Raw genomic sequence first — 27617 nt, forward strand, 5'->3', positions numbered from 1 at the left:
TACAAAACTCTGATGAACAGCATCAAAGAAGAACTGAATAAATGGAGAGATATTCCATGTTCAAGGATTAGAAGACATAATGTTGTCAAGATGTCAGTTCTTTTCAACTTAACCAACAGATTCAATACACTCTCAATCAAAATTCTAGCCAGTTACTTTACGGATATCAACAAACTGATTCCAAAGTTTACGTGGAGAGGAATAAGCCCCAGGATAGCCAACTCAATATAAAAGAAGAATAAAGTTAGAAGACTGACACTGTCTGACTTCAAGACTTACTTATAGTAAAGTTATAATAACCAAGATAGTGTGGTGCTGGCAAAAGAACAGACAGATAGATCAATGGAACATAACAGAGAGCCCAGAAAGAGACCCTCATAAATACAGTCAACTGATCTTTGACAAAGGAGCAAAGGCAATACAATGGAGCAAAGACAGTCTCTTCAACAAATGTTACTGGAACAACTGGACATCCACAAGCAAAAAAATGAATTTAGACACAGACCTGACACTCAACACAAAAATTAACTCAAAACAGATCATGGACCTAGATGTAAAACACAAAACTATAAAACTCCTAGAAGATAACAAAGGAAAAAACCTAAATGTCCACGCATATGGTGATGCCTTTTTAGATACAACACCAAAGACATAATCTATGAAAGAAATCATTGATAAGCTGGACTTCATTACAATTAAAAAGTTCTTCTCTGCAAAAGACAACATCAAGAAAATTGAAAGACAAACCACACACTGAGGAAAAATATTTTCAAAAAACACATCTGATAAAGGACTCTTAAATATACAAAGAACTCTTAAAACTCAACAATAAGAAAACAAACAACCTGATTTAAAAAATAAGGCTTCCGGGAGCAGGCTCTGGGGAAGGGGTGGCAGGCACCATGTTGGGCCCTGAAGGTGGTGAGGAGAAGCCCCTGAAGCACGCCAAGAAGCAAGCCAAGGAGATAGACAAGGAAGATAAGGCATTCAAGCAGAAACAGAAGGAGGAGCAGAAGAAACTCAAGGAGCTAAAAGCGAAGGCCACAGGGAAAGGCCCCCCCTGGCCACAGGTGTTATTAAAAAATCTGGCAAAAAGTAAGCTGTTCCTTGTGTTTGAGGCAATGATGATCCTAATTCCATTCCTGTTTAAACATCTGGACTCCCTGCCATAGTATCTGTTGCCACTTATAGCTAGAATGAAGTGTTGTCTTGGAACCCATTGTACATTTAAGAATAAACTTTTGTTAAAAAAAAATCATACAGTGGCTCATCTTGTCTTTAGTTCTTCTCAGCCATTTCTACCTTAGCTATGAGACCTGCATAAACCCAGCCCAGAAGCCTGCCAAAATGTGTTCTTAAGTCTTGGTTCTATCCTGAATTCTGTACCACCTGTAATTAAAACAACTCATTTGAAAAAAATAAATAAATAAGCCAAAGACCTTAACAGACAAATCTCACCAAAGAAGATACACAGATGGCAAACAAGCATATGAAAAAACACTCCACAACATCTGCCATCAAGAAAATGCAAAATAAAACAATGAGATATGACTACACACCAATTACAATGGCCAAAATCTGGAAAACTGACAATACCAAATGCTGACAGGGATGTGGAACAACAGGAACTCTCATACATTGCTGGTAAGAATGCAAAATGGTACAGCCACTTTGGAAGACAGTTTGGTGGTTTCTTACAAAATTACACATACTTTTACCATATGATACAGCAATCGCACTCCTTGGTATTTACACAAAAGAGTTCTCTATACAATATCCTGCACACGGATGTTTACAGCAGCTTTACTCATAACCGCCAACACTTGTTAGCAACCAAGATGTTCTTCATCAGAGGAATGAATAAATGTACATCCAGACAACAGAATATTATTAGTGCTAAAAAGAAATATGCTATCAAGCTATGAAAAGACATGAGAAACCTTAAATACATATTGCTAATTGAAAGAAAATCTAAGAAGGCTACATACTGTATGATTCCAACTATATGACTTTCTGGAAAGGTAAAACTATGGTGACAATTAAAAAGATCAGTGGGGGGCTTCCCTGGTGGCACAGTGGTTGAGAGTCCGCCTGCCAACGCAGGGGACACGGGTTCGTGCCTCAGTCTGGAAGGATTCCACATGCCGCGGAGCGGCTGGGCCCGTGAGCCATGGCCGCTGAGCCTGTGCATCCGGAGCCTGTGCTCCGCAACGGGAGGGGCCACAATGGTGAGAGGCCCGTGTATCGCAAAAAAAAAAAAAAAAAAGATCAGTGGGGACTTCCCTGGTGGTCCAGTGGTTAAGACTCCACACTCCCAACGCAGGGGGCCAGGGTTTGATCCCTGGTCAGGGAACTAGATCCCACATGCTGCAACGAAGATCACACGTGTCCTAACTAAGACCCGGAGGGAGGGAAGAGGGAGGGAGGGAGGGAGGGAAGGAGGGAGGGAGGGAGGGGGAGGGAGGAAGGGAGGAAGGGAGGAAGGGAGGAAGGGAGGAAGGGAGGAAGGGAGGAAGGGAGGAAGGGAGGAAGGAAGGGAGGGAGGGATCAGTGGTTGCCAGGGGTGGGAGGGAGGAGAGACGAACAAAAAGAGCACAGAGGATTTTTTTTTTTTTTTTTTTTTTTTGCAGTACGCAGGCCTCTCACTGTTGTGGCCTCTCCCGTTGTGGAGCACAGGCTCCGGACGCGCAGGCTCAGCGGCCATGGCTCACGGGCCTAGCCGCTCCGCAGCATGTGGGATCTTCCCAGACCGGGGCACGAACCCATGACCCCTGCATCAGCAGGCGGACTCTCAACCACTGAGCCACCAGGGAAGCCCGAGCACAGAGGACTTTTAAGGCAGTGAAAATCCTGTGTATTATAATGATGGACACATGTCATTATACATTCGTCCAAATCCACAGAATGTACAACACCAAGAGTGAACCCTAAGGTAAACTACGGACTTTGGGTGATTATGATGTGTCAATGTAGGTTCATCTTCAGTAAAAAAAAAAAAAAAAAATGTACCACTCTGGTGAGTGATACTAATGGGGGAGGCTATGCAGGCATTGAAGCAGGGGGTATATGGGAAATCTCTGTACCCTCCTCTTGATTTTTATTATGAACCTAAAACTGCTCTAAAAAAATAAGTCTTAAAGATTCTATGGGGACTTCCCTGGCGGTCCAGTGGTTAAGACTCCACGCTTACACTGCAGCGGGGCGTGGGTTCCATCCTTGGTCAGGGAACTAAGATCCCACATGCCACACAGCACAGCCAAAAAAAAAAAAGATTCCATAAATTTTACATCGATATTTAAAATTCAAATCATAGAAAAACATATAAATATCAAGAAACAGGTTAAAGGTAGCATTTCAAAGATACATGCATAGCTTTTTAGCCTAATCCAATAATTAGTTCAGTGGTACCTAACCAATGAGATGATGAAGAGGAAATAGGAACATGAAACACAGATACTCACTTGCTTTTTCTTCAAGTCTCTGAAGGCAGCAAAATCATCAGGGGAGTCAGAAGGAACACTTGTGACCACACCAGTACCTTATAAAAGAAACTGTAGAATTAACTAATATAACAAGAATGTGTTTCGCAAAGAATTTCTAGAAAGAAATAAACTCTTTACCTTTATCCTCCTTGATGGTGAGCATTGGGAGAACATAGATCACCTTATAGGATGTTAAAGGCGCAGAAAGTGACGCACCAAGAATATCCTATGTAAGAAAAAGATCAGCATAAAACAGAAGTAACTTATTCTAATCATTAAAATTTAAAACAATGTTAACATTTTAAGCCCTGAGAAGCTAATAATCAACAACACTCATTCTTTTATACCTACTAGACTAAAAATAATTGAAAATAATTATAATACCCAAATATTGCAAGGTTGTGAGGAAATTAGTACACTTATACATTGCTTGAGGAAAACAATATAGGAATCCAACTTGGACCCAGCAATCCAATCCTAGGAATTTACCTCACAGGAAAAAGAATTATTTTTTCTTTGAGAATCTCCCCAATGCTGTGTTAACTACGTTAGCAAAACCTGGAAACTAAAACTTTAAATGATAAAAAAATCACTTAATAAAATATGAAACATCAACAAGATAGAATATTGTATCTCTATTTTAAATGATAATTAGGAAGACAAACTGAACTAAAAAGATGTATCTTAAAAGAAAAAATCAGAAGGTCGGATAATATTGGACCCATATTCTCATATATCAACAAAAAGCTTGCGGGGCTTCCCCGGCAGTCCAGTGGTTAAGACTCCACGCTTCCAATGCAGGGAGCTCAGGTTCAATCCCTGGTCAGGGAACTAAGACCCCACATGCCGCTCGGCACAGCCAAAAAAACAAAACAAAACAAAACAAAACACACAAACAGCTTGCAGCTGCTTGTTTACCTAAGGAATGCACTTTTCAATTCCATATAGTTCCCACCCTTCCACTTTATTCATATACATAAGCTGCTTACGGAATTTACAGTCATATAGGATAAAGGCTAAATATCATAATAGCCTTAAAGGTTGAAAGCTATTTTTAAATTTATACCACCCATTTTCCTCATTCCAGAATCTGTTCAAATTAACATGGAAAAAAGCTGCATTTAAGAACAGGAAAAAAATGGTGTCATTAATACTGTTCCTAAAAACTTCTCAGACAGAACTCTAACATCAGGAACTAATAAGATGTAACAGCACTGCTTATAACAGAAGAAACAATTCAACTACCCATTATAGAGAATCATTAAACAATTTGTGGCACGGCCAAACAATAGAATGCTGTGTAACAGTAAAAAATAAGAACAAAGGGAATTCCTTGGAGGTCCAGTGGTTAGGACTCTGTGCTTTCATGCCAAGGGCCCAGGTTCAATTCCTGGTCAGGGAACTAAGATCCCTTAAGCTGCATGGCACAACCCAAAAGAAAAGAGAGAACAAGAAAGATGTTTACCTACTGATAAAATAATTACCAAGTTATAGTTAAGTAAAAAAGAAAGTAAAACACAGACAATGTGATAAAATACATTGCCATTTGTGTGTAAAAAAGAGGGCAAAAGTATATATATATACGTATTTGCTTGTATACACATGAAATACTTCTGGAAGGATACACAAGACAGTGATTTTCTTGACTGCCTATGGAAGGGAGAATTGAGTGACTGGGACTATTTTGTGTAGCTTTTTGTCTTTTTTTTTTTTTTTTTTTTTGCTGCTCTGCATAGCTTGCGGGATCTTAGTTCCCCAACCAGGGATTGAACCTGTGCCCTCGTCAGTGAAACCATGGAGTCCTAACCACTGGACTGCCAGGGAATTCCCTCTTTTCGTCTTGAATTTTGAGTCTTATGAATATTTAGTAATCTAGTCAAAAAATAAGTTTACAAAATAAGTAAGAAATAAACTCTCCAATTCAAAAGGAGAATTGAGATGGTATTCTACTCATCCTTTTCTTTTAAAAGATTATTTATTAAGATACCAACGATCAGCATTTACCAAAGGGAATAAAACACACTCAAAAATACCGATAAGTAAATAAACTCTAAGGATAAGAGCTATGTAACCATCTAGATTTAGTTAAGGTCAACCAAGACTTCCTTTTCAGAAAAAAAGCGGCTGCAATTCCGCTCCAGGAATGCAGGTAATCATATTAAAAAAGTAATATAGTGTCTACCACAGCTATTAAATCTCTCGGGGAGGACTGTCTGTATTTTCCAACCAGATAGTTACTGAGTTGCAATGTAAGATTCAAAAATACTATTTTACTGATATGGTCACACAATGAACACGCCACAGCAATAAAAAAAAAAACAAAAACTACTCCTACACACAACATGGAAAAAGTATAGTCTGTACTTTTTTGTGTTTAGCTTCTTTTAGCCAAAGAAGCTAAACACAAAAAAGTACAGACTATACAATTCCACTGTGTAAAGTTCAAGAAGAGCAACTAATCTTTGGTGACTGAAGTCATGGCAGCAGTCACCTCTGCAGGAGCAGGCTGAGCAGTGACATGAAATGGACATGACAGCACCTTCTGCCATGCTGGAACTGTTCTATACCTTGATTTGGGTGGTGCTTACATGACTGTATACACATTTGAAAACACACCAAAAATATACACATTTATGACTTAACACATTCGACTGTAACGCATACCTCAATTAAAAGGTTTTTTAAAATGTTTTCTCAAGCTTCATTTTTGACATTTTCCTCTAAATTCATGCACTAAAATAAAGTCTGCTACCCAACTTACCTCTCCCATTAACTCTTTAACAACAGGCACCACTCCGTTGTCCTTGGTAAAGCCCTGGTATGACATATTCCTTGCGGCTCTTTGGGTGCAGATGAATATATCTCCATTCACTGTCTCAAATCCAATGTACTTCATATGAGGGCAAACCCAACAGTTTGTCTGTCCAAACATGGTCTCAGGTCTGAGAGTAGCAGCTACCAAGAAGATATTTTTCCCTTTCAAGCCACTAAGAAGAAAAAATATACATTTATGCAAAAAACATTATGGATTCCATCACAACTATCTGATATTTCAAAAAGATGAAGCAACAATTCTTCTACCTATTAAGGTAGGTAGCAAACCTACCTTAATTTGGATGGGTATGGCTCAAGCACTTTCAACTTGATTAAAGTATATTCCTGAGGTCCAACACCCTAAACAAAATAAAACAAAAATTCAAGGGAGAAAGAAAGGCTTGGATTACACCTACTAGTCTGTGTGAGAGATCTGATTCAAATTTCTAAGATGGGTTCCTGCATTGTTAGAATAATTCTTTCTTCCAATGAAGAGACTGCCAGTGGTGTGCTGACCACATGGAAGCCTAATGTGTAAAAATGACTTGAAGACCACCGTCCCACCCCACACCAGACCAAAACCGATCAAGGAGGCCCAGACTGTACTAAGTAAGATTTGCTAAGAGCTCCCTTGAGAGGGAAGAACAGAAGGAAAAAAAAAATGAAGTGACTTGGATTAATCAGCCAAAATAGTGTTTGCCAAAATGGGAGTTAGAAGATACAACCAACATCAATCCTACAGAGCAGTCATCACAGACATACACTGGACCAGGGGTCAGATGATGTGCATTCAAAACCTAGCTTGGGCCCTCACTTATGGCTTGACCCAAGGAGTCACAATCACTCTGAGCCTTCATTTCCTCATCTGTAAAATAACTGTGCTGTGCCTCATACAGGACTGTCCTGAGGAAAACCTAAGATAATGATAGGAAAATGCTGTGAAAAACTATGATGTACTATTGAAATTTAGGATACTGCTACCACTGACTATATTAAAACTTAGCATAGTAAACTGGGCCTCTGAAGGCCCTCAAATCTTTCAAAATTTTGATTAACGCTCATTTCTGTCAAATAAGTTACATCATAATTGAAGGCTGATTTTGAAAGGTAGTTGCTAGACTACAAATGTGTTCAAAGGTGGTAACAAAGAATGACACACTCATAGAGACTGCAAAGTTCAGATCCTGGCATTGCTGCTGATTTACTGTGCCAAGGCTTTAGGCAAATGACTTACCCTTACTTCATTCAAGTATTACAAGGAATAACGTCACTAATGTGTCCTACAGGAATGTAGAATGAACTGATGTCATGCATGGCTGGAAGTACTTTGGAAATAAGTAAGTAGGCATGTGACCAAAGCAAGTATAAATGGAATCTGTGTACATCAGTTAACCACGTATCTCATTACCTTTCCTCATGCTCTCCTTTTAGGGCAGTGCACTCTCCAAGCAGTTCTTCTCAAACATTAGCAGGCATATGAATCACACTGAGAGCACATTAAGACAGGTTCCTAGGCCCCATCCCCAGAGCTTCTGATTCAGCAATTTGGGGGTGAGGTTCAAGAATCTGCTTTTCTAGGATTTCCCTGGCAGTCCAGTGGTTAGGATTCTGCGCTTTCTCTACCAAGTGCCTGGGTTCGATCCCTGGTCGGGGAATCCCACAAGCCAGGCACAGCAGCCAAAGAAACAAAACAAAAACAAAAAACAGACGAACAAACAAAAATGTGCTTTTCTAACACAAGCTGATGTAGCTGAACCTAGTGCTACTCTTGGAGTAGCAAGGTCCTTGACAAGATACAGGTACCTATGATGACATTCTGCCTCTGGCTTAACAGCCACAAGAGTATCATGACTATACACCTCAGCACTGAAATAAAGTGATTTTTAGATTTCTAATCTATTTCTTAAACTCTATGCCCACATTAAGAATTATTACAATAGGGACTTCCCTGGTGGCACAGTGGTTAAGAATCCGCCAGCCAATGAAGGGGACACAGGTTCAAGCCCTGCTCCAGGAAGATCCCACATGCCGCAGAGCAACTAAGCCCATGTGCCACAACTACTGAACCCGCGTGTCAAACTACTGAAGCCTGAGCGCCTAGAGCTGGCACACCTAGGGCCCATGCTCCGCAACAAAGAGAAGCCATCGCAATGAGAAGCCTGAACACCACAACAAAGAGTAGCATCCACTCGCCGCAATTAGAGAAAAGCCCACATGCAGCAACGAATACCCAACACAGCCAAAAATAATCAAACAAGTAAATTTATTAAAAAAAAGAATTATTACAATAGCTACTCTATGGCACAAATAATTACCTCTCCAGTTTGTCTGTCATGATCCATACAAGGCTGTCCATCTTTTGGAGAATAAATGGTATACCTAAAAAATAAATAAGTGACAAATATTATTATAACGTACAAGTTTTATCCTAACATATTTGCCAGTGTTGCACCTAACCATCACAATATTTCTTCTAACTAAAACTTCTAACTGAGCAAATGTCTACATCATTTTTATGCTTTTATGGCGAGTTCTACTGCCAACATAGTTATTTAATGAAAGCTTTCTGCCTTCATCAAAGGTAATACCACTGAAAAATATCTACTGATCTTGGCTTTATGGTATGAAACAGAAGACTGTAAAATATAAATTTGCCTTTAAAATGAAAATAGCATAAGGCAGACAGCAGAAGAAGAAGTACAGTCCTGCAGCCTGTGGAACAAAAACCATATTCACAGAAAGACAGACAAGATGAAAAGGCAGAGGGCTATGTACCAGATGAAGGAACAAGATAAAACCCCAGAAAAACAACTAAATGAAGTGGAGATAGGCAACCTTCCAGAAAGAGAATTCAGAAAAATGACAGTGAAGATGATCCAGGACCTCGGAAAAAGAATGGAGGCAAAGATCGAGACGATGCAAGAAATGTTTAAAAAAGACCTAGAAGAATTAAAGAACAAACAAACAGAGATGAACAATACAATAAATGAAATGAAAACTACACTAGAAGGAATCAACAGCAGAATAACTGAGGCAAAACGGATAAGTGACCTGGAAGACAGAATGGTGGAATTCACTATTGCGGAACAGAATAAAGAAAAAAGAATGAAAAGAAATGAAGACAGCCTAAGAGACCCTGAGATAACATTAAACACAACAACATTCGCATTATAGGGATCCCAGAAGGAGAAGAGAGAGAGAAAGGACCTGAGAAAATACTGGAAGAGATTACAGTCAAAAACTTCCCTAACGTGGGTAAGGAAAGAGCCACCCAAGTCCAGGAAGCGCAGAAAGTCCCATATAGGATAAACCCAAGGAGAAACACACCGAGACACACAGTAATCACACTGGCAAAAAATAAAGACAAAGAAAAATGATTGAAAGCAGCAAGAGAAAAACAAAAAATAACATACAAGGGAACTCCCATAAGGTTAACAACTGATTTCTCAGCAGAAACTCTACAAGCCAGAAGGAAGTGGCATGATATACTTAAAGTGATAAAAGGGAAGAACCTACAACCAAGATTACTCTCCCCTGCAAGGATCTCATTCAGATTCTATGCAGAAATCAAAAGCTTTACAGACAAGCAAAAGCTAAGAGAATTCAGCACCACCAAACCAGCTCTACAAACAATGCTAAAAGAACTTCACTAAGTGGGAAACACAAAAGAAAAGGACCAACAAAAACAAACCCAAAATAATTAAGAAAATGGTCAGAGGAACATACATATTGATAATTACCTTAAACATGAATGGATTAAATGCTCCAACCAAAAGACACAGGCATAGAGGGAACCTACCTCAACATAATAAAGGCCATATACGACAAACCCACAGCCAACATCATTCTCAATGGTGAAAAACTGAAAGCATTTCCTCTAAGATCAGACGAGACAAGGATGTCCATTCTCACCACTATTATTCAACATAGTTTGGGAAGCCCTAGCCACGGCAATCAGAGAAGAAAAAGAAATAAAAGGAATACAAATTGGAAAAGAAGAAGTAAAACTGTCATTGTTTGCAGATGACATGACACTATACATAGAGAATCCTAAAGATGCCACCAGAAAACGACTAGAGCTAATCAATGAATTTGGTAAAGTTGCAGGATACAAAATTAATACACAGAAATCTCTTGCATTCCTATATACTAATGATGAAAAATCTGAAAGAGAAATTAAGGAAACGCTCCCATTTACCATTGCAACAAAAAGAATACAATACCTAGGAATAAACCTACCTACGGAGACAAAAGACCTGTATGCAGAAAACTATAAGATACTGATGAAAGAAATTAAAGAGGATACCAACTGATGGAGAGATAGACCATGTTCTTGGGTTGGATGAATCAATATTGTGAAAATGACTCTACTACCCAAAGCAATCTACAGATTCAATGCAATCCCTATTAAATTACCAATGGCATTTTTTACAGAACTAGAACAAAAAAACCTTAAAATTTGTATGGAGACACAAAAGACCCCGAGTAGCCAAAGCAGTCTTTAGGGAAATAAACGGAGCTGGAAGAATCAGACCCCCGACTTCAGACTATACTACAAAGCTACAGTAATCAAGACAATATGGTACTGGCACAAAAACAGAAACACAGATCAATGAAACAAGATAGAAAGCCCAGAGATAAACCCACGCGCCTATGGTCAACTAATCTCTGACAAAGGAGGCAAGGATATACAATGGAGAAAAGACAGTCTCTTCAATAAGTGATGCTGGGAAAACTGGACAGTTACATGTAAAAGAATGAAATTAGAACACTCCCTAACACCATATACAAAAATAAACTCAAAATGGATTCGAGACCTAAATGTAAGACTGGACACTACAAAACTCTTAGAGGAAAACATAGGCAGAACACTCTTTGACATAAATCACAGCAAGATCTTTTCTGATCCACCTCCTAGAGTAATGGAAATAAAAACAAAAATAAACAAATGGGACCTAATGAAACTTCAAAGCTTTTGCACAGCAAAGCAAACCATAAACAAGACGAAAAGACAACCCTCAGGATGGGAGAAAATATTTGCAAACGAATCAATGAACAAAGGATTAATCTCCAAAATATATAAACAGCTCATGCAGCTCAATATTAAAGAAACAAACAACCCAATCCAAAAGTGGGTAGAAGACCTAAATAGACATTTCTCCAAAGAAGACATACAGATGGCGAAGAAGCACATGAAAAGCTGCTCAACATCACTAATTATTAGAAAAATGCAAATCAAAACTACAGTGAGGTATCACCTCACATCAGTCAGAATGGGCATCATCAGAAAATCTACAAACAACAAATGCTGGAGAGGGTGTGGAGAAAAGAGAACCCTCTTGCACTGTTGGTGGGAATGTAAATTGATACAGCCACTATGGAGAACAGTAATGGAGCTTCCTTAAAAAACTAAAAATAGAATTACCATATGATCCAGCAATCCCACTACTGGGCATATACCCAGAGAAAACCATAATTCAAAAAAATGCATGCACCCCAATGTTCAGTGCAGCACTATTTACAATAGCCAGGTCATGGAAGTAACCTAAATGCCCATTGACAGACGAATGGATAAAGAAGTTGTGGTACATATATACAATGGAGTATTACTCAGCCATAAAGAGGAATGAAATTGGTTCATTTGTTGAGACGTGGATGGATCTAGAGACGGTCATACAGAGTGAAGTTAAGTCAGAAAGAAAAACAAATATCGTATATTAATGCATGTATGTGGAACCTAGAAAAATGGTACAGATGAACCAGTTTGCAGGGCAGAAGTTGAGACAGAGATATAGAGAACAAATGTATGGACACCAAGGGGGGAAAGCCGCTAGGGGGGTGGGGATGGTGGTGTGCTGAATTGGGCGATTGGGATTGACATGTATACACTGATGTGTATAAAATGGATGACTACTAAGAACCTGCTGTATAAAAAAATTAAATAAAATTAAAAAATTTTTTAAAAATCGCAAATAGCTTTTAATGAATCCACATAATCAAGGAAGAACTTTATAGAAGATTTTATAGAGCAAAAAGATAAACTAAAACACAAATAAAATTATTTTTCTACTTGGCTAGAATACTTAAAAGAATCTTTAGTGAGAACGTAAGAGAGAATCTTCAGTGAGACCCCTATTCTCCCTGGTTCTATTTGTCACAAACACTAAGCAGCTCAGAGAAACTGAGACACCAGCCAAACAAAAAGGAATTCACAGGAAGCAAGAGAACAAAAAGAGAAATTATAAAAAGAGAAAAGATAATGGAAAAAAGTAAGCTCTGGGGTACACTGAATTATAATGCAGGAATTACATGATTTTTACTTTATTATACTGAAGGACAACAAACTCACCGCTTCCCAAATTTAATTTTGCTTCTTTCTCTTAATGTTAAAAACTGCCACCTGACAAATGAGTCATAGTAAGGATTAACATCAGTGGTGATGAAGGAACGACGCCAGTCTACCTACAGAAGGAGAAAGGAAAAGGTAATTTTTGAGAAATTTATATGGTCTCTATGAACAGGAATTCCCATGAATCAATTATTTACTCTTCTACTCCTTATTTTCCAACTTAAAATTATATCAAAAATATCAAAGGAAACCAAAAAATTTCAAGTTCCACCTATTAAATATATAATACGTCATAATTATGTTAATTTGTGCTTAATATGTAAGTTTTTAAACACACACATTTACCTATTAAACATATAGGAATTATAATAAATTAAGAAGGAGCATTTACATAACACCTTTATGTATCCCTCAATATTCAAGCTACACTTGGGCTTCTTCTTATCTTTTTTTTTTTTTTTTTAATTTTATTGAAGTATAGTTGATTTACAATGTTGTGGGCTTCATATTATTTGAATAGAATTCCTTTCTACTAATTGTTAATATATGTATATACATTCCAAAACAACAAATATTGAAGTACTTCATTGCTTACATTGAGGCCCATGTGGTTCTAATCTGACAATAACAGTACTGAGTCATTACTGGAATATACTATTCTAAATTAAGAGGTAGTCCAAATCTCATTCAATCACACAAATATAATGTATTTTTCATATTTCCTTAAACTCTGGGGGTGATGGGCATACCTTCAAACCCATTCTCTTCAGATCCTGAACAGCCAGTGGTGGGAAATAGTCAAGCCAATATTCTGCTTCAGAAAATTTAACTACCTCTTCATCAGACAGACCAAGGGATTTCATAATGTCCCACTGGTATTTAGAAGATCCAGCTTTAGCAGTAGCTTTACTCTGAAAATAACAGCAAAACCAAACTCCATCAAAGAATAACTAACAACTGGTTAACAAATTCCAGGACCACAGTAATTTTAAGTGAATAATCCTATTTGGTAGTTTTTTTAAATCTAAAACAATACTGTTGACATGTCAGAATAGTGCGGGATCTGGATGTACTGTTCTGTTTGCCAAACCATATAGTCTGATACCTGGATTCTGACACCAAAGATAACTACCAATACAGAGGTGGAACCATAAAAAGTTATCATCACAAAGATAAGATCTTAGCACCAAACCTTCTCTATTTCCTTTTTTCAAATACCACATGCACCTTTTTTAGTTATGAATAAGCTGCTAACAAGAGTTTCCTCCTTTTCCAATATTTACCAATATCAAAAAGGTAACCACATGCCAGGGACTGGAGGTAGGCAAAAAGGCTGAATTATAAAAAGGTAGGACAAGGAATCCGGGGGCTGAGGAAACTGTTCTGTATAGTACTGTGGTGGTAGAAACATGACTCCATGCACTTGTCAAACCAACACAACGATACACTGCGAAGAGTGAGAGAGAGATGGAGGAAAGGAGGGAGGGAGGGAAGAAGGGAGGGAGGGAGGGAGAGAGAGGAAGGAAGAAAGGAAGGGAAGGAAGATGGGAGGGAGGGAGGGAGGGAGGAAGAGAGGAAAGGAAAGGAAAGGAAAGGAAAGGAAGGAAGGAAGGAAGGAAGGAAGGAAGGAAGAGTTTACATTAATTAAAAAAAACATTTAAAAAATATAAAGAAATTTTTTATAATGTATAAAGAAATAAATACAGACACGTACATATAAGTGGGTTAGTAGACATACATATATTTCCTTGCTCCTTCTACTGAGAGGACCTAGAAACAATGAGCATAACTAGCACTCAGAACTTAGTTTCTAAATACCATATTTCAATAAAAGGAAAGAGGACTCCTTGGAAAAGTGGTTGACTCTGGGGTTAAAACAGGGAAAATACAAAATGAGCCTGGAGCATCTTGTGGCACCTGAATGTATAGAAGTGCTCAAAAAGAAAAAAAAAAGAAAAGAAAAGAAAAGAGAAAGAAAGAAATAGAAAAGAGAAAAAAAGATGGGGGCATGTCAAATGGACACAGGAGCCCACTAAAAGATTCCCCCAATGGCCATTGCTAGAACAATCTGAGCAATAACAATAACTCAAAAAAACCCAATAGGATTAGATTATAACCCAAAGAATAAATATGCATGAATCCACACTGATATAAAAAAGAAATTAATAGATAAGTAAATGAGGGAGAAAGAACAACATTTCCTTTCAGAAGAATTCCAGATAATAAATATAGAAGGAATGAGGGAAACTGAAAATCACCATTAGAACAAAATATGCAGCAATAACCACTGTAGGGAAGATCCAATGATGAATGCTAAAATTAGTGAGCAAATATATAAAAAGAAACAAGATATTGGGACTTCCCTGGTGATCCAGTGGGTAAGACTCCACACTCCCAGCACAGGGGGCCCGGGTTCGATCCCTGGTCAGGGAACTAGATCCTGCGTGCATGCCACAGCTAAGAGTTTGCATGTCACAACTAAGAGTCCACATGCCACAACTAAGAAGCCCGCATGCCACAACTAAGAAGTCCGCATACCACACACAACTAAAAGATCCTGCATGCCACAACGAAGATCCCAAGTGCCACAACTAACACCCAATGCAGCCAAAATAAATAAAAATCTTTAAAATATAAAGTATACAATGCAATGGTTTAAAAACAAAAAAAGAAACAAGGTATTATTTCCATAGCCTCAAAGTATCTCTCTCAAAACATACATGAATTACAAAGGGAAAAATAAAATCTTCACAGGAGAAAGACCTAACAGACACCACCCAAACCAAATAATCAAGGTTAACAGCACCAGTAATAAGATATATCAATATCTTATACTCCCTCATATGATGCACTGAAGACACATCACCTCTCAATCTACTCATGAGAAAGCATTAGACAAACCCAAAATGAGGGACATTCTATAAGTTATCTGACCAGTACTCTTCAAAAGTGCCAAGATCATGGAAGACAGAAGAAGAGACATGAGAAGGAAATGCAAAATGGGATTTTGGACTGGATCTTGGAACAGAATAAGGATATTAAGGAAAAACTGTTAAATCCAAATGAAGTATGTAGTTTCTTAAACAGTATTGTTCAATGTTGGTTTCTTAGTTTTGAGAACTGTACCATGGTTATATAAGATGTAACTGGGTTAAGATTCTAAGAGAACCCTGTACAATCCTGTAATTCTTCTGTAAGTCTAAAATTATGTCAAAATAAAGTAAAAAGGGGAAAAAAAGGCAATCAAAAAGTGAGAAAGATAATTCTGCTTTATTACTTTTTAAAAATTACTGAGTATTTTTTATGTGTCAGGTACTATGCTAGTACTGGGAATGTACATATAAATCAGACAAATATAAATATAAAACTTCAACCAAAATAAGTATGATCAAACCACCAAACCTTTTTTCCTTTAGCTTTATCCTTAATTATTATATCTTCTGTTTTAATACTGATTTCTTCTTCCTCTTCCTCATCTGGAAAATCAGGGGGGCAACCATAAAGCTCTATTTCTCTTTTCAATTTATCAGCACATGCCTACAAAAAAACACATTAGAGATGGTAAAGTTAAAAATTCAAGGTGGAAACAATTTGAGTTTTGTTGTTTCTATGGCCAACTAAAACTGACTCTGGGGCTTCCCTGGTGGTGCAGTGGTTAAGAATCCGCCTGCCAGTGCAAGGGACACGGGTTTGAGCCCTGGTCCGGAAAGATCCCACATGCCGCGGAGCAACTAAGCCCCTGTGCCACAACTACTGAGCCTGCACTCTAGAGCCCTCGTGTCACAACTACTAAAGCCTGCATGCCCACAACTACTGAAGCCCACGTGCCTAGAGCCCGTGCTCCATAACAAGAAAAGTCACTGCAATGAGAAGCCTGAGCACCGCAATGAAGAGCAGCCCCCGCTCGCCACAACTAGAGAAAGCTCGCGCACAGCAATGAAGACCCAACACAGCCAAAAATAAATAAATAAATAAATAAGTTTATTTAAAAGAAAAACCTGACTCTGAAATTTAGGTAGATAGGACAGACATTAAGTTAGAATACAAATACTGAAAGATGAAGGGATTTATCCAAGGTTATAAAGCTAGTAAGCTGCAGAATTACAAAATGAACCTGCACTTTCAATCCCAGCTCTTTTCAGCTGTACCATGAGTCCACTGTCACAAACAAAGATGACACCAAGTAGACAGTGTTAAAGTTATGAGAAAAATACAAATATAGAACTGTGAATTTCAAAAAAGGGAGGGGAGGGCTTCCCTGGTGGCGCAGTGGTTGGGAGTCCGCCTGCCGATGCAGGGGATGCGGGTTCGTGCCCTGGTCCGGGAAGATCCCACATGCCGCGGAGCGGCCAGGCCCGTGAGCCATGGCCGCTGAGCCTGCGCGTCCGGAGCCCGTGCTCCGCAACGGGAGAGGCCACAACAGTGAGAGGCCCGTGTACCGCAAAAAAAAAAAAAAAAAAAAAAAGGGAGGGGACATGTCTATGAAGAATTTCAGCTAACAAGAATGAGACAACTAGAAAGTCATCATTTTACAACCACAAATTCAATAACTGAAAGACAAAGATAATGAAAGGATGCTAAAACCACTGAGTTACTGGGTAACGAAATATTCAGAGGCTCTTAAGGTATCATCCCACAGATTAGTTTTTAATTAGAAAAGAGAAAAGTTACCTTTAGAATGAGGAAATCTGGCAGTTATTAACTTAATATCACTAAAATGACACAAGTTGCCATTATATGACTTTTGATGTGATACAGTGGGAAGTTCCAACCTCATCAATGTAGTACTGGTGATAACCAAATGCAAAGTGTGATCCACAAAATAAAAAGGAAAAAACCACCAGAAAGGATACATCAATGCTCAATTTCGTGGAGTGGATAATGGGACTATGACAATGTAGAAGAATGCCCTTGTTCTCAACAGATACAAGCTGAAGTGTTTAGGGGTGACACGTCATGATGTCTGCCAACTTACTTTCAATGAATTCATAGAAAAAGGGAGAAGAAAGTGTGCATGTATTGTATGTTGAGAGACAGAACTAGAGCCACTGTGGCAAATGTTAATACTTGGTAACTGTAAGTGAAGGGTACATGGGTGCTCACTGCATTATCGTTTTACCTTTCCTATAGGTTGGACATTTTTCAAAATAAAAGACTGGAGAATAAAAAGAAATGAGATATATTTCCCAAGTCCCAAGGATTTAGGGAATCCTTTCAACTGTAGTTTTCTTGCCCATCATTTATTGAAAATTATTTTTATTATGAATTTATGACAAATTTAAGACACTTGCAAAAATGACCAAAATATGATAGAATTGTTTATTATTTTATGCCAACAGCCTATATATGCCATGAATGCACAAAACACTGCCCATTTTACTTGTTAGTAGTTATCATCTAATTCTAAAACAGAAATATGAATACATAAGGAATCAAAAGATATCAGCATTACTTAGAAATCACTTAGACCTTAATGTGTGCCCTTAAAGCACTTCTCCAAATGTTTTCTAAAAATTAAATTTCATGATAATAAATTCAGTTCACTTCAAAAAACACTCTAATGTAATACAGAAGTACATATTGGAAAATCCTATTTCAAGCTCTTGAATTGGAGGTTTAACTTAAGCTTAATTTGCTCTAAGCTAAAAAGAGTACAAAGGAATCCCAAAAGCAATCTTACCTTAACAGGCATTCCAGTACAGTGTAAACCAAAGGGAAATAGACAAGTTTTTCCTTTCAATCTCTGGTACCCTACTGCAAACTATAGAAAAAAAATTCAATTTAAACTACAAATTTAAATGCTAGACGAATACAAAATTCTGACTTTTCACAAAGATCATGAGTTTTCCTCTTCACATCTTCCTTTAGAATACCAGTTAGATTTTATAGTCATTCCAAAGTTATCCTTTTTTTTCTGTCTTTTCACCAACCTAGAAATTACTTATGAACATGTATACATACCTATAGACCCCTGCACACACACACATACAGCATGTGAAAATAGAAAAATTAAATTACTTTAACATAAAAACCATGCTTAAAATTAAGGAATTCTAAGTTCCCTTAACAGGAAATAAATTCTATAGATGCTATTTTCTTTAAAATAGTATTTATTAAAGACCCTCCCATCCCATTATATTAAACATAGAGGAAGCTTTACCTCACATTTGGATAAAGAAAATGTATGTCCCAAGTGAAGGCGCCCATTCATATATGGATATGGGAAGGTTACAAAGTACTTGTCCTTGCTGCAAAACAATCGTAAAAAAGAAAGTACAAAAAAGAAAATGTTAAATTCCTTTTACAATGAAGGGTGGGGTCATGGGGACACTTACTATAAATAACTTGTTTAAATTTAGTTATTTAACAGACATTGAAAATTAAATTTGTAAATCCAGAAATTAAAAGCTCTCTAAAATTGAAACTTGTTTTTGATTTAGAAAAACTAAGGTATTTATAGGTGGCTATTAAAGAACTAAATATCCTTGTAGCAAATATTGGAGGTTTAACTTAAGCTAAAATACTGAGTTCAAAATGATATACTAAAAAAAAAAAATTAATAGGGAGACTGAATTAATTTACTGTTTTACTGATTAAACGAGATATGCTTTCATTAGATATATAGAAAGCAATTCAAAGCCTCTCAGGTAAAATAAAACATCCTCAAAATTACACGATATGTGGTAAATTCCCTTAAAAAGCACCTTTTTAAAGCTGCTTAATGTATTATGTTATACTCCTTTTTTCTATGAATCAAGTGTATATAACAGACATATGTAAGTTATAAAGCACACCTGTGCTTCATAAGTGACCACCTGTAAACACACCATCCAACTTATGAACTCACTGAAGCTACCCGTGTGCTACTCCCCACCCTCCCACCAGACAGAACCATTATCTTGAAATTTACTTTTGTCATTCCTTTGTTTTTGAATAGTTTGCACATAAGTCTATGCCTTTAAACAATACATCATTTAGTTTCACTCGTGAGCTTTTTTCATTCAGTGTTATATTTCTAAGTTTCTTCAGTTCATTTTCTTTCACTGAGCAAAAGCACTTTCTAATTCACTTTTGATTACTTTATATTACCTTAGATTTGACCAAAGTTCTAGAACCAAACAGAAACTTCAAATTATAGTTTAAAGTATAACACCAGAGACTTTGTATTAGAGCAAATTCTTTTCCTCTCTTTAAAAAAAAAAAAATTCCATTAGAGTGTAGCTTAGTAGCAAGGATAGACTTTGGAATCAGAAAGTCCTGATAAGAAGTCCAAGCCCTGTCAATTCCTAGCCATGCAACCTTAAGCTGGTTACTTAACCTCTCTGTGTTTCAGTATACTCATCAATAAAACAAAAATTAAAATATTGGTAACCTTAAAGCGTTACTAAGAACATTAAATGAGAATATGCATGTTAAAAAATGGCCTATTTCCTATTGCCTTGGCATATTGAACAATACCTGTTCAATATTAGCTATTATTGCTATTGTTGTCAGTGCATTTCCTCAACTCTAAGAAGCACATTTTTCTACAGTCCAACGTATCTGAAATTGTGACGCATCTTATAATTGATGCATATATTTACTGTGGTACTGTGTTGCAGCAGTTACTTTGTTTTTCCCCAATATCATATCATTATCTACGGTCTGTCTTCTAATAAACAATTCTTAACATCAAGGCAATACAGATTTATAAAATAAGATCTTTAAATACAGAAATCCTTCAAAATTTATAATCTGTGCCTCTGGAGATAATTATCACTATAATATGAATCTCTGTAACAGAATGACTTGCTATTATCAGTCAGCAAAGATAAAACTTCAAAACATTTTCCTTTGTCTAACTATGAAAAATATTAGTTTTTAAAAAAACCTTTACGTAGGAAAAAATCCTTTAAGATTCCATAGGAAAGAGGATGCTAATTTGAAATAGAGAAAGTGGAAGTTACCTCCTGTTTCAGACATTGTAAATACAATCTGCCTTATTCCTTCCACAGAGCAGTCTCTGCAGCCAATGGTTCTGGAAACACAAGGTGTAGAGTTTCACAAACTATTACTCACCTAGTCTGTTTCTCTAAATTAGATGCATTGACCTCAAACACTTTCTTGGCATCCCATTTTTCTTGGACTTCTTTCTCAATCTTCTTCAAGAAGTCCACTTTGGTTGTTCTTTTTCTTTCCTATTGGACACAAAAGAGATAGAATAATACACTCTATATTTCAGCAGACTTGCTTTAAAAAGAGAAAAAAAAATTTGGGTTCACACAGAACTGAGCTGTTTACTGAGAGATTAATTTTTCCATGGTTATCTTTAAATTTAAATGAGTAAGACTAAAAATTAGGGCTATCATGACCTGATAGGGTTATCCACTTCAGACGTCAAAGGGATGACTAAAGAATTACTTAAATACATAAAAAAGCTGTGAAATACTTGTTTTTAATTAGATACTACAATATAACACCGTTGTCAAATGTTCCTATTTAGTTAAAATAGATGAATACTTAGAAAAGCATAGGATGGTGCAGTGCCTGCTTGCCCAGCTGCAATTATGCCCACCAAAGGAGGATGGTGAGGCCTAATGGGTAGAGGCTGAGAGAGGATTAGTCATCTGCGTGTTCTTTTTTTCAAGGAAGCTGATGAAGAACTTCTCTCCAAAATGGTTAACAGGCTATTAATATGAAATTAAAATGAAACAGAACGGCAAACATGCCTCCAGCATATTGGATCTACCTGGCAACATTCCCATCATCCTTTATGCCACCCTTGGATGAAAATAAAAGGAAAAAACATACGTGATCACTCTAACTCTGAAAAAGAAAAAGGATTAGAACTTCCCTCTCAGTATGTGACTCTGTGAAAAAGAATCAGCTACTAAAAGCACGTGTGCTACAGCCGAGGTGGAACATGGGACTTATGTAACTGGCAACTGGGAAAGCTGGATACCAATGGACCATACACAATCTAATTCTGTTTTGAAAACTTAATATTAGTTTCTAGAATTTTATTTTCTTGTACGAAATTATCTGAACCGAAATTAGATTTTCTTCCCCTTCTTACACACTAACATTTCCAGATTCTGCAGCATTTTCAATCGAGAAAATACCCTGGTTCTACTTATACTGAATACCTTTACAACCTACAGGGCAAGTGACCTTGCCATGTCATGTCATGTCTCCCTCTGTCCTTCCACCCAACTATTTAAAACATGCTTTCTACTCATATCACAGATATACTGGATTTTTAGACAGCTATTTTTAAAAATGGTTACACAAATTTGAAGTACTATGCAAACGGGACTTCTGTGCAATTAAAAAAACCCTAAACTTACCACTATTTCTTCAATAACTATCTTAAATATACCTTGTGTATTATGTAATAAAAATAAGAGTACTAAAATTGGGTAAGATTCAGTACAAATCTACCATAGAGTTGTCAACTCTGTTTTACTATTTTCAGTTTTATATTTTTTTTCTTTCTTTCTTTCTTTCTTTTTTTTTGGCCATGCTATACGGCTTGTGGGATCTTAGTTCCCTGACCAGGGATTGAACTCCAGCCTTCCCCACTGAAATTGCAGAGTCCTAACCACTGGACCGCCAGGGAATTCCTTTAGTTTTCTTTATTTTAAATCAAAGGATTTGATTAGTAAATCAAGTTTACTATTCCTTTTTATTTTTTTAAGCAAGTTTAAGATAGAAGAGGACAAGCAACAGAAAGATGAAATGTCAGCTTACAAGGGGAGGTGCAATGATGGATTAAAAGAACCCTGCCACAAAGGCAGAGAGGAAATAAGAAAGAATTCCACATTTGAAAAGTCATGGACATAAGTTTCTCTAGTACCAAAGGAAAATAAAAATGACAAGTAAATTTTTTATTTCTATAAATCCTGACCAGATCGTAATTGCTGTGAGTAGAACTTATATCAAAACACAAATCTGATCAAGTCAATTCCTCTTCAGAGGTTCTCTACTGCTCTCTGGATAAAGTCCATACTCTTAAACCTGGCACGCAAGGCCCTTCTTATCTCATCTTTGCCAGGCCCCTCCCTCTTCCCTCTCACCACCACTCCAGGCCTATTAAGCCACCTGCACTTTCCCAAGTGTGCCAAGCTCCCTCTCTCCCCTCTGGGCCTTTGTTTAAGCTATTCTCCCCGCCCTCATACCCCACCAATCTCTTTGCCTGGCTACCTCATCCTTCAGGTCCCAGCTGATCACCTGCCTTGATTCCCCAAGAGTGTATCAGGTACCATTCTTAATATGTTCCTACCTACCAGTATTACCTCTATGATAGCACTAATCACGCAGTATCAGTATCAGTCTATCTTCCCCATAGGACTATAAGTTTGTTCACAGTGGGGACTGTGCCTCATTTCTCATCATATCCTCAATGTCTAAGCTTGTAGCAGCTCTCAAATATGTGTTGAACATTTAAAGATTTAAAAAGAGAAATGAGTAACACTGCCAGCTTTTGCATACCATGGCCATAACAAAATAACCTAAGACTAAGAACTGGGTTGCATATTTGAGTCAAGTTGCTAAGCAATTTGGACTCTTTCCCAAGAATTTCCATAAAACTAAATGTGGCTGCATAAGGAATTTCCTTTTCCAAGAAAGAATAAGGCCCTCCATCTATTCACTCTTTTCCATTCCTGCTACCAACCAACTTCACTTAGACCCTCAGCTCCTTGGCCCCCTCTTACTGCAAAATCCTCTTTTTAACAAGTAACCTGTAAGTTATAAGTAAGTCTCTCTATTCCTATACATGCTGACCCCTGTTTTCAATTTTAACATGCAAGAACTACCATTTGAAAAAAAGCTATGGCAGAGACGATGGTTTGCCTATGCGATATCCATTCCCTCCCTTTCTTCCTCAGCAACAGACGCCCAACCTTACTTAGGGTAGTGCAGCAAAGGCAGTTAAGCATACTCTTCCATGGTTCCAGGAGAATTCAGATTGGAGCTATGTGACTAGGTTCTGGCAAAGGAGTTTTGAGCAGAAGAAAGTAAGTCACTTCCACCTGGCCCTTAAAACAGTCTGTACAACTCCTAATAGCCAACTTAATCTGTAGGTGGAACAGGCACACTGCCTAGGGCCCACAATACTTCTAGGGGCTCAACAAAATATTTTAATATCTTTTAGAATCAGAAGAAAAAGTTAAACTTTTGGATAGAAGAAAAATCTTTAATATATAATATTAATATATCTGTCTTTATACAACACAGCTGTCAAAGATAATTTCTAATATTTTTTTTTTTACAGAGGAAGCAGCCCACAAAGGCAAAATTATCTAAGGCCTCATGAAGCCTTGTTGTACCTCCTATGCTAGGGTCATGCGTCATATGAAATCCCACTGTATCATTAGTAACCTCTTTCCTTTAACCAACTTAAGTTGGCTTCCACTGCATGCAACCAAATAATCTCTCATATTTACCCAACTGGGTTGTAAACTCCTGGCAGACAGCAACTTTTAGAACATTTATAGTCACCTCAGCACCACATCCAATGCTAAGAGACACAGAAGTTACATGACAAATATTTTTTGCTTAAAAATGACATCAACCACCCATGAAAGCAACAGTCTTCACAAGTTACTTAGAACTATGTGTTTCTTTTCACTGTACTGAGCGTGCTAAATGCACAAAAGCTCTTCTTTGAGGTCTCTGCTTCTCAGAAAAACTTATTCCTCAAAACTCAAAGGTCAATTGTAATGAAATCTGATATTGGCCCCAGCATCAACTTGTATAACTTTGAGCAAGTCACTTGATCAATCTGAGTCTCAATTTCTTCATTGGTTGCTCAACTAATCAATTGGTTTGCTGTTTTGTCTCATTTTGTTTCATTTTGTTTTGTTTTGGGCCGCACTGCTTGGTTTGCGCAATATTAGTTCCCCGACCAGGGATCGAACCCATGCCCTCAGCAGTGAAAGTACAGAGTCCTAACCACTGGACAGCCAGGAAATTCCCAACAATTGATCATTTTAACTAGTTAAAAGGTTATTTAACAAGAGCAAAGTTCCTAAACTTTGGCCCTACTGACATTTGGGGCCAAATAATTCTTTGTTTTCAGGGGCTGTCATGGGCACCGCAAGATGTTTAGGAACATCCCTGGCTTCTACCCACTAGCTGCCAGTAGCACACCCCCAAGTTGTGATAATCCAGAGTCTCCAGACCACATGTTCTCTGGGTGACAAAATCACCCCTAATAAAGAACCAATGAACTAGATAATAAACTTTTCCATATATTCATAGTATTCTGCAGTTCTTAACTTTTATGCACACTAACTTATTTGATCTTAACAACAACCCTAAGAGGTGGGCAACAATCGCCCTAAGAAGTGGGCAGACCAGCGATTACCATTTCAAAGATGATGAATCTGGGGCTTCCCTGGTGGCGCAGTGGTTGAGAGTCCGCCTGCCGATGCAGGGGACACGAGTTCGTGTCCCGGTCCGGGAAGATCCCACATGCCGCGGAGCAGCTAGGCCCATGAGCCATGGCCGCTGAGCCTGCGCGTCCGGAGCCTGTGCTCCGTGACGGGAGAGGCCACAACAGTGAGAGGCCCGCGTACCGCAAAACAAAACAAAACAAAGATGATGAATCTGAAGCTCAGAGATCATTATGCCAGCAAATGGTCAGGCTGGACAAAAACCCTTATCTTCTGACTTTTATTTCTGCTTTCTCTTAGTACTCTGGCCATATCCTAGCACCACTGGCTGTAGAACTTAGACAAGATCCTTAACCTCTTTAAGCCTCCATTTCTCTATCTATAAAATGAGAATAATAATTATATCTACCTTGTACTATTATTATGAGGATTAAGAGATAATACGCATGAAGGACTTAGCACAGTGCCGGCCCCATGGTAAATGCTCAATAATGCTAACCATTATCACAGAGAGACAACTAGACATCACGTGCTTTTTATCAGATGCCAAAATGGCATTGTGGTTATGTTTTAAGAGAATATCTCATTATATTTTAAAAACTTACTGAAATATGTATGGATGAAATGATACAGCGCCTTGAGTTTGTTTAAAATGAATCCTGACAGGTGGAGGAGGAGGTTCTGGGGAAGGTACAACTGAAACGAGATTGGCCCTGAACTGCCAATTATTGAAGTTGGGTGATGGGCACATGGAAGTACATAACACTATTATTTCTACTTTGCTCACTATTTAAATTTTCCAAATGAAAAATTTTAAAACAAAAAATTTAAAGTTGACTATTATCTTTATTACAACAAATCCCCAGCTCTAAGTCTGACATGTAACTAAAAGGTATTAAAACTGTCAAAACCGGGCTTCCCTGGTGGCGCAGTGGTTGAGAATCCACCTGCTGATGCAGGGGACACGGGTTCGTGCCCCGGTCCGGGAAGATCCCACATGCCGTGGAGCGGCTGGACCCGTGAGCCATAGCCACTGAGCCTGCGCGTCCGGAGCCTGTGCTCCTTAACGGGAAGAGGCCACAGCAGTGAGAGGTCCGCGTACCACAAAAAAAAAAAAAGTTTAAAAAAAACCTCTATAAAATAAATATTCCTATGATATGAAGGAAATTACATTGCTTGCTCTTTACAAATTCAATTATAATATAAAAACTAATTTTATATCCATGCTACTCCATGTTTATTATCTTATATTCTTTACTATTGGTAAGGTTTCTTCCAGAGTTAGAAAACTTTCATTACAGGAAGGTGCTTGCAAAAGAAATTTCCCCATAGTTTACAATTGCAAATAGTACAATAATTAAGAGAATGAGCTCCAGAATGGGACCAAATGAATTAAAATTCTACTTCTTAGTAGATCTGATCTCACCCCCTCTATTCTATACAGGAACATCACTTTTCTCTATCAGTTCTCCCTTTCTACAGGACAATTTCCATAAGCATACAACCACTATATAATTTCTCCTGTCCTTAAAAAAAAAACCAAAACAAACAAACAAAAAAAACCTCTTTTAACCTTCATCTATTACCCCATTCCTCTGCTCTCCTTTATAGAATTCTTCAGAAGAGTTGTTCACTCATTATCTCCAGTCTCTCTCTTCCCATTCATTCTTGAACACACTCTTCAAACAGGACCTACGAGGCTTTATATGACCTACATCCACCCACCAGTCAACCACCACCACCACTACCCCCCAACACACACACACACACACACACACACACGTCATCCATCATCATCATCACCTCCCCCTGGATGACAGCCCTTTGCACATACAAACCTCCTTGTTTTTCACTCCACTCACACTGTTGGCTCTGCCCGGAAATCTTTTCCTCCGTATAGCTGCATGGCTTGCTCCCTTACCTTCTGCCACAATGCCACCTCAGCAAAGCCTTTTTTGATCTACCCCTTCCTGATCTGTTTTTTTTGTTTATAGCACCTACCGGCACCTGACATATTTTACCACATACTTTAGAATGTAGCGCACACACACGTAAACACCATGAATGCAGAAACGTTTGTCTACTTTACAAAGAGGCGCTCAAAAAATTTTTGTTGAAAGGAGAAATCAATGTCACATACTCCTCTTTCTCCAAATCAGTTTTTAGAAACTTTGGTGAAATAACACACGTGACATGAAGTAGTCTACAAAGTTAAAGATATCAGGGCCTCGCTCATCAGCTAGCAAGAAAAGGCACATCCTCACAACAGCCAAGCCTTAAACGTGGGAGGCAAGGCCTCCCCATTCTTTAGAAAAGGATTTCTTCCCTTCAGGACAGTGGCTACCACATGGGGCCCCTAGACTCCGGCGAAAGCAGGTAACCAGCCGGGTTCCAAGGCCAGGCGTAGCGGACCCTCTTCCCGCCAAAACTCACCGCCATGGCGCCGCCCGTCCGACTGTGCAAACCCACGACTGTGACTTCGGTGATCCCCCTCAAAGGAGTGGTTACAACCTTTCCCCTCCCTCTCTGCGAAGCCAGGCCTACCACGACACTAAAGCACACACTTCGCACCTGATGAGGCAATCTCGGGCTCAC

At 38.1% G+C, this 27617-nt stretch overlaps 1 protein-coding gene and 1 pseudogene across 4 annotated transcripts in view; one reads left to right on the forward strand and one right to left on the reverse strand.

Annotated features, from left to right (window-relative positions):
* Positions 1-27617, reverse strand: part of LARS1 (leucyl-tRNA synthetase 1) — a 66304-nt gene extending 38687 nt beyond the window's left edge. Inside the window, exons 1-12 of one of the 4 annotated variants that reach the window (XM_022590012.3) lie at positions 27456-27617; positions 20704-20822; positions 18806-18893; positions 18326-18406; positions 16048-16182; positions 13395-13556; positions 12646-12758; positions 8612-8675; positions 6589-6656; positions 6244-6469; positions 3621-3708; positions 3462-3538 (exon numbers count right to left, since the gene is read on the reverse strand). In XM_022590012.3, coding sequence (XP_022445720.2) covers positions 3462-3538; positions 3621-3708; positions 6244-6469; positions 6589-6656; positions 8612-8675; positions 12646-12758; positions 13395-13556; positions 16048-16182; positions 18326-18406; positions 18806-18893; positions 20704-20822; positions 27456-27461 — 1227 coding nt within the window. In that variant the 5' untranslated portion in view covers positions 27462-27617. Of the gene's footprint in view, positions 1-3461; positions 3539-3620; positions 3709-6243; positions 6470-6588; positions 6657-8611; positions 8676-12645; positions 12759-13394; positions 13557-16047; positions 16183-18325; positions 18407-18805; positions 18894-20703; positions 20823-24994; positions 27429-27455 lie in introns of those variants that run through there. The other 3 variants (XM_089909446.1, XM_022590013.3, XM_089909447.1) reach the window with 3 other exon arrangements.
* Positions 136-1184, forward strand: LOC149749680 (translation machinery-associated protein 7 pseudogene; annotated as a pseudogene).

Source organism: Delphinapterus leucas, chromosome 3 (assembly GCF_059928025.1).
Source record: "Delphinapterus leucas isolate spDelLeu-1000000601 "Yukka" chromosome 3, BTC_Dleu_Yukka2, whole genome shotgun sequence".
In the NCBI taxonomy this organism is placed as follows: domain Eukaryota; kingdom Metazoa; phylum Chordata; class Mammalia; order Artiodactyla; family Monodontidae; genus Delphinapterus; species Delphinapterus leucas.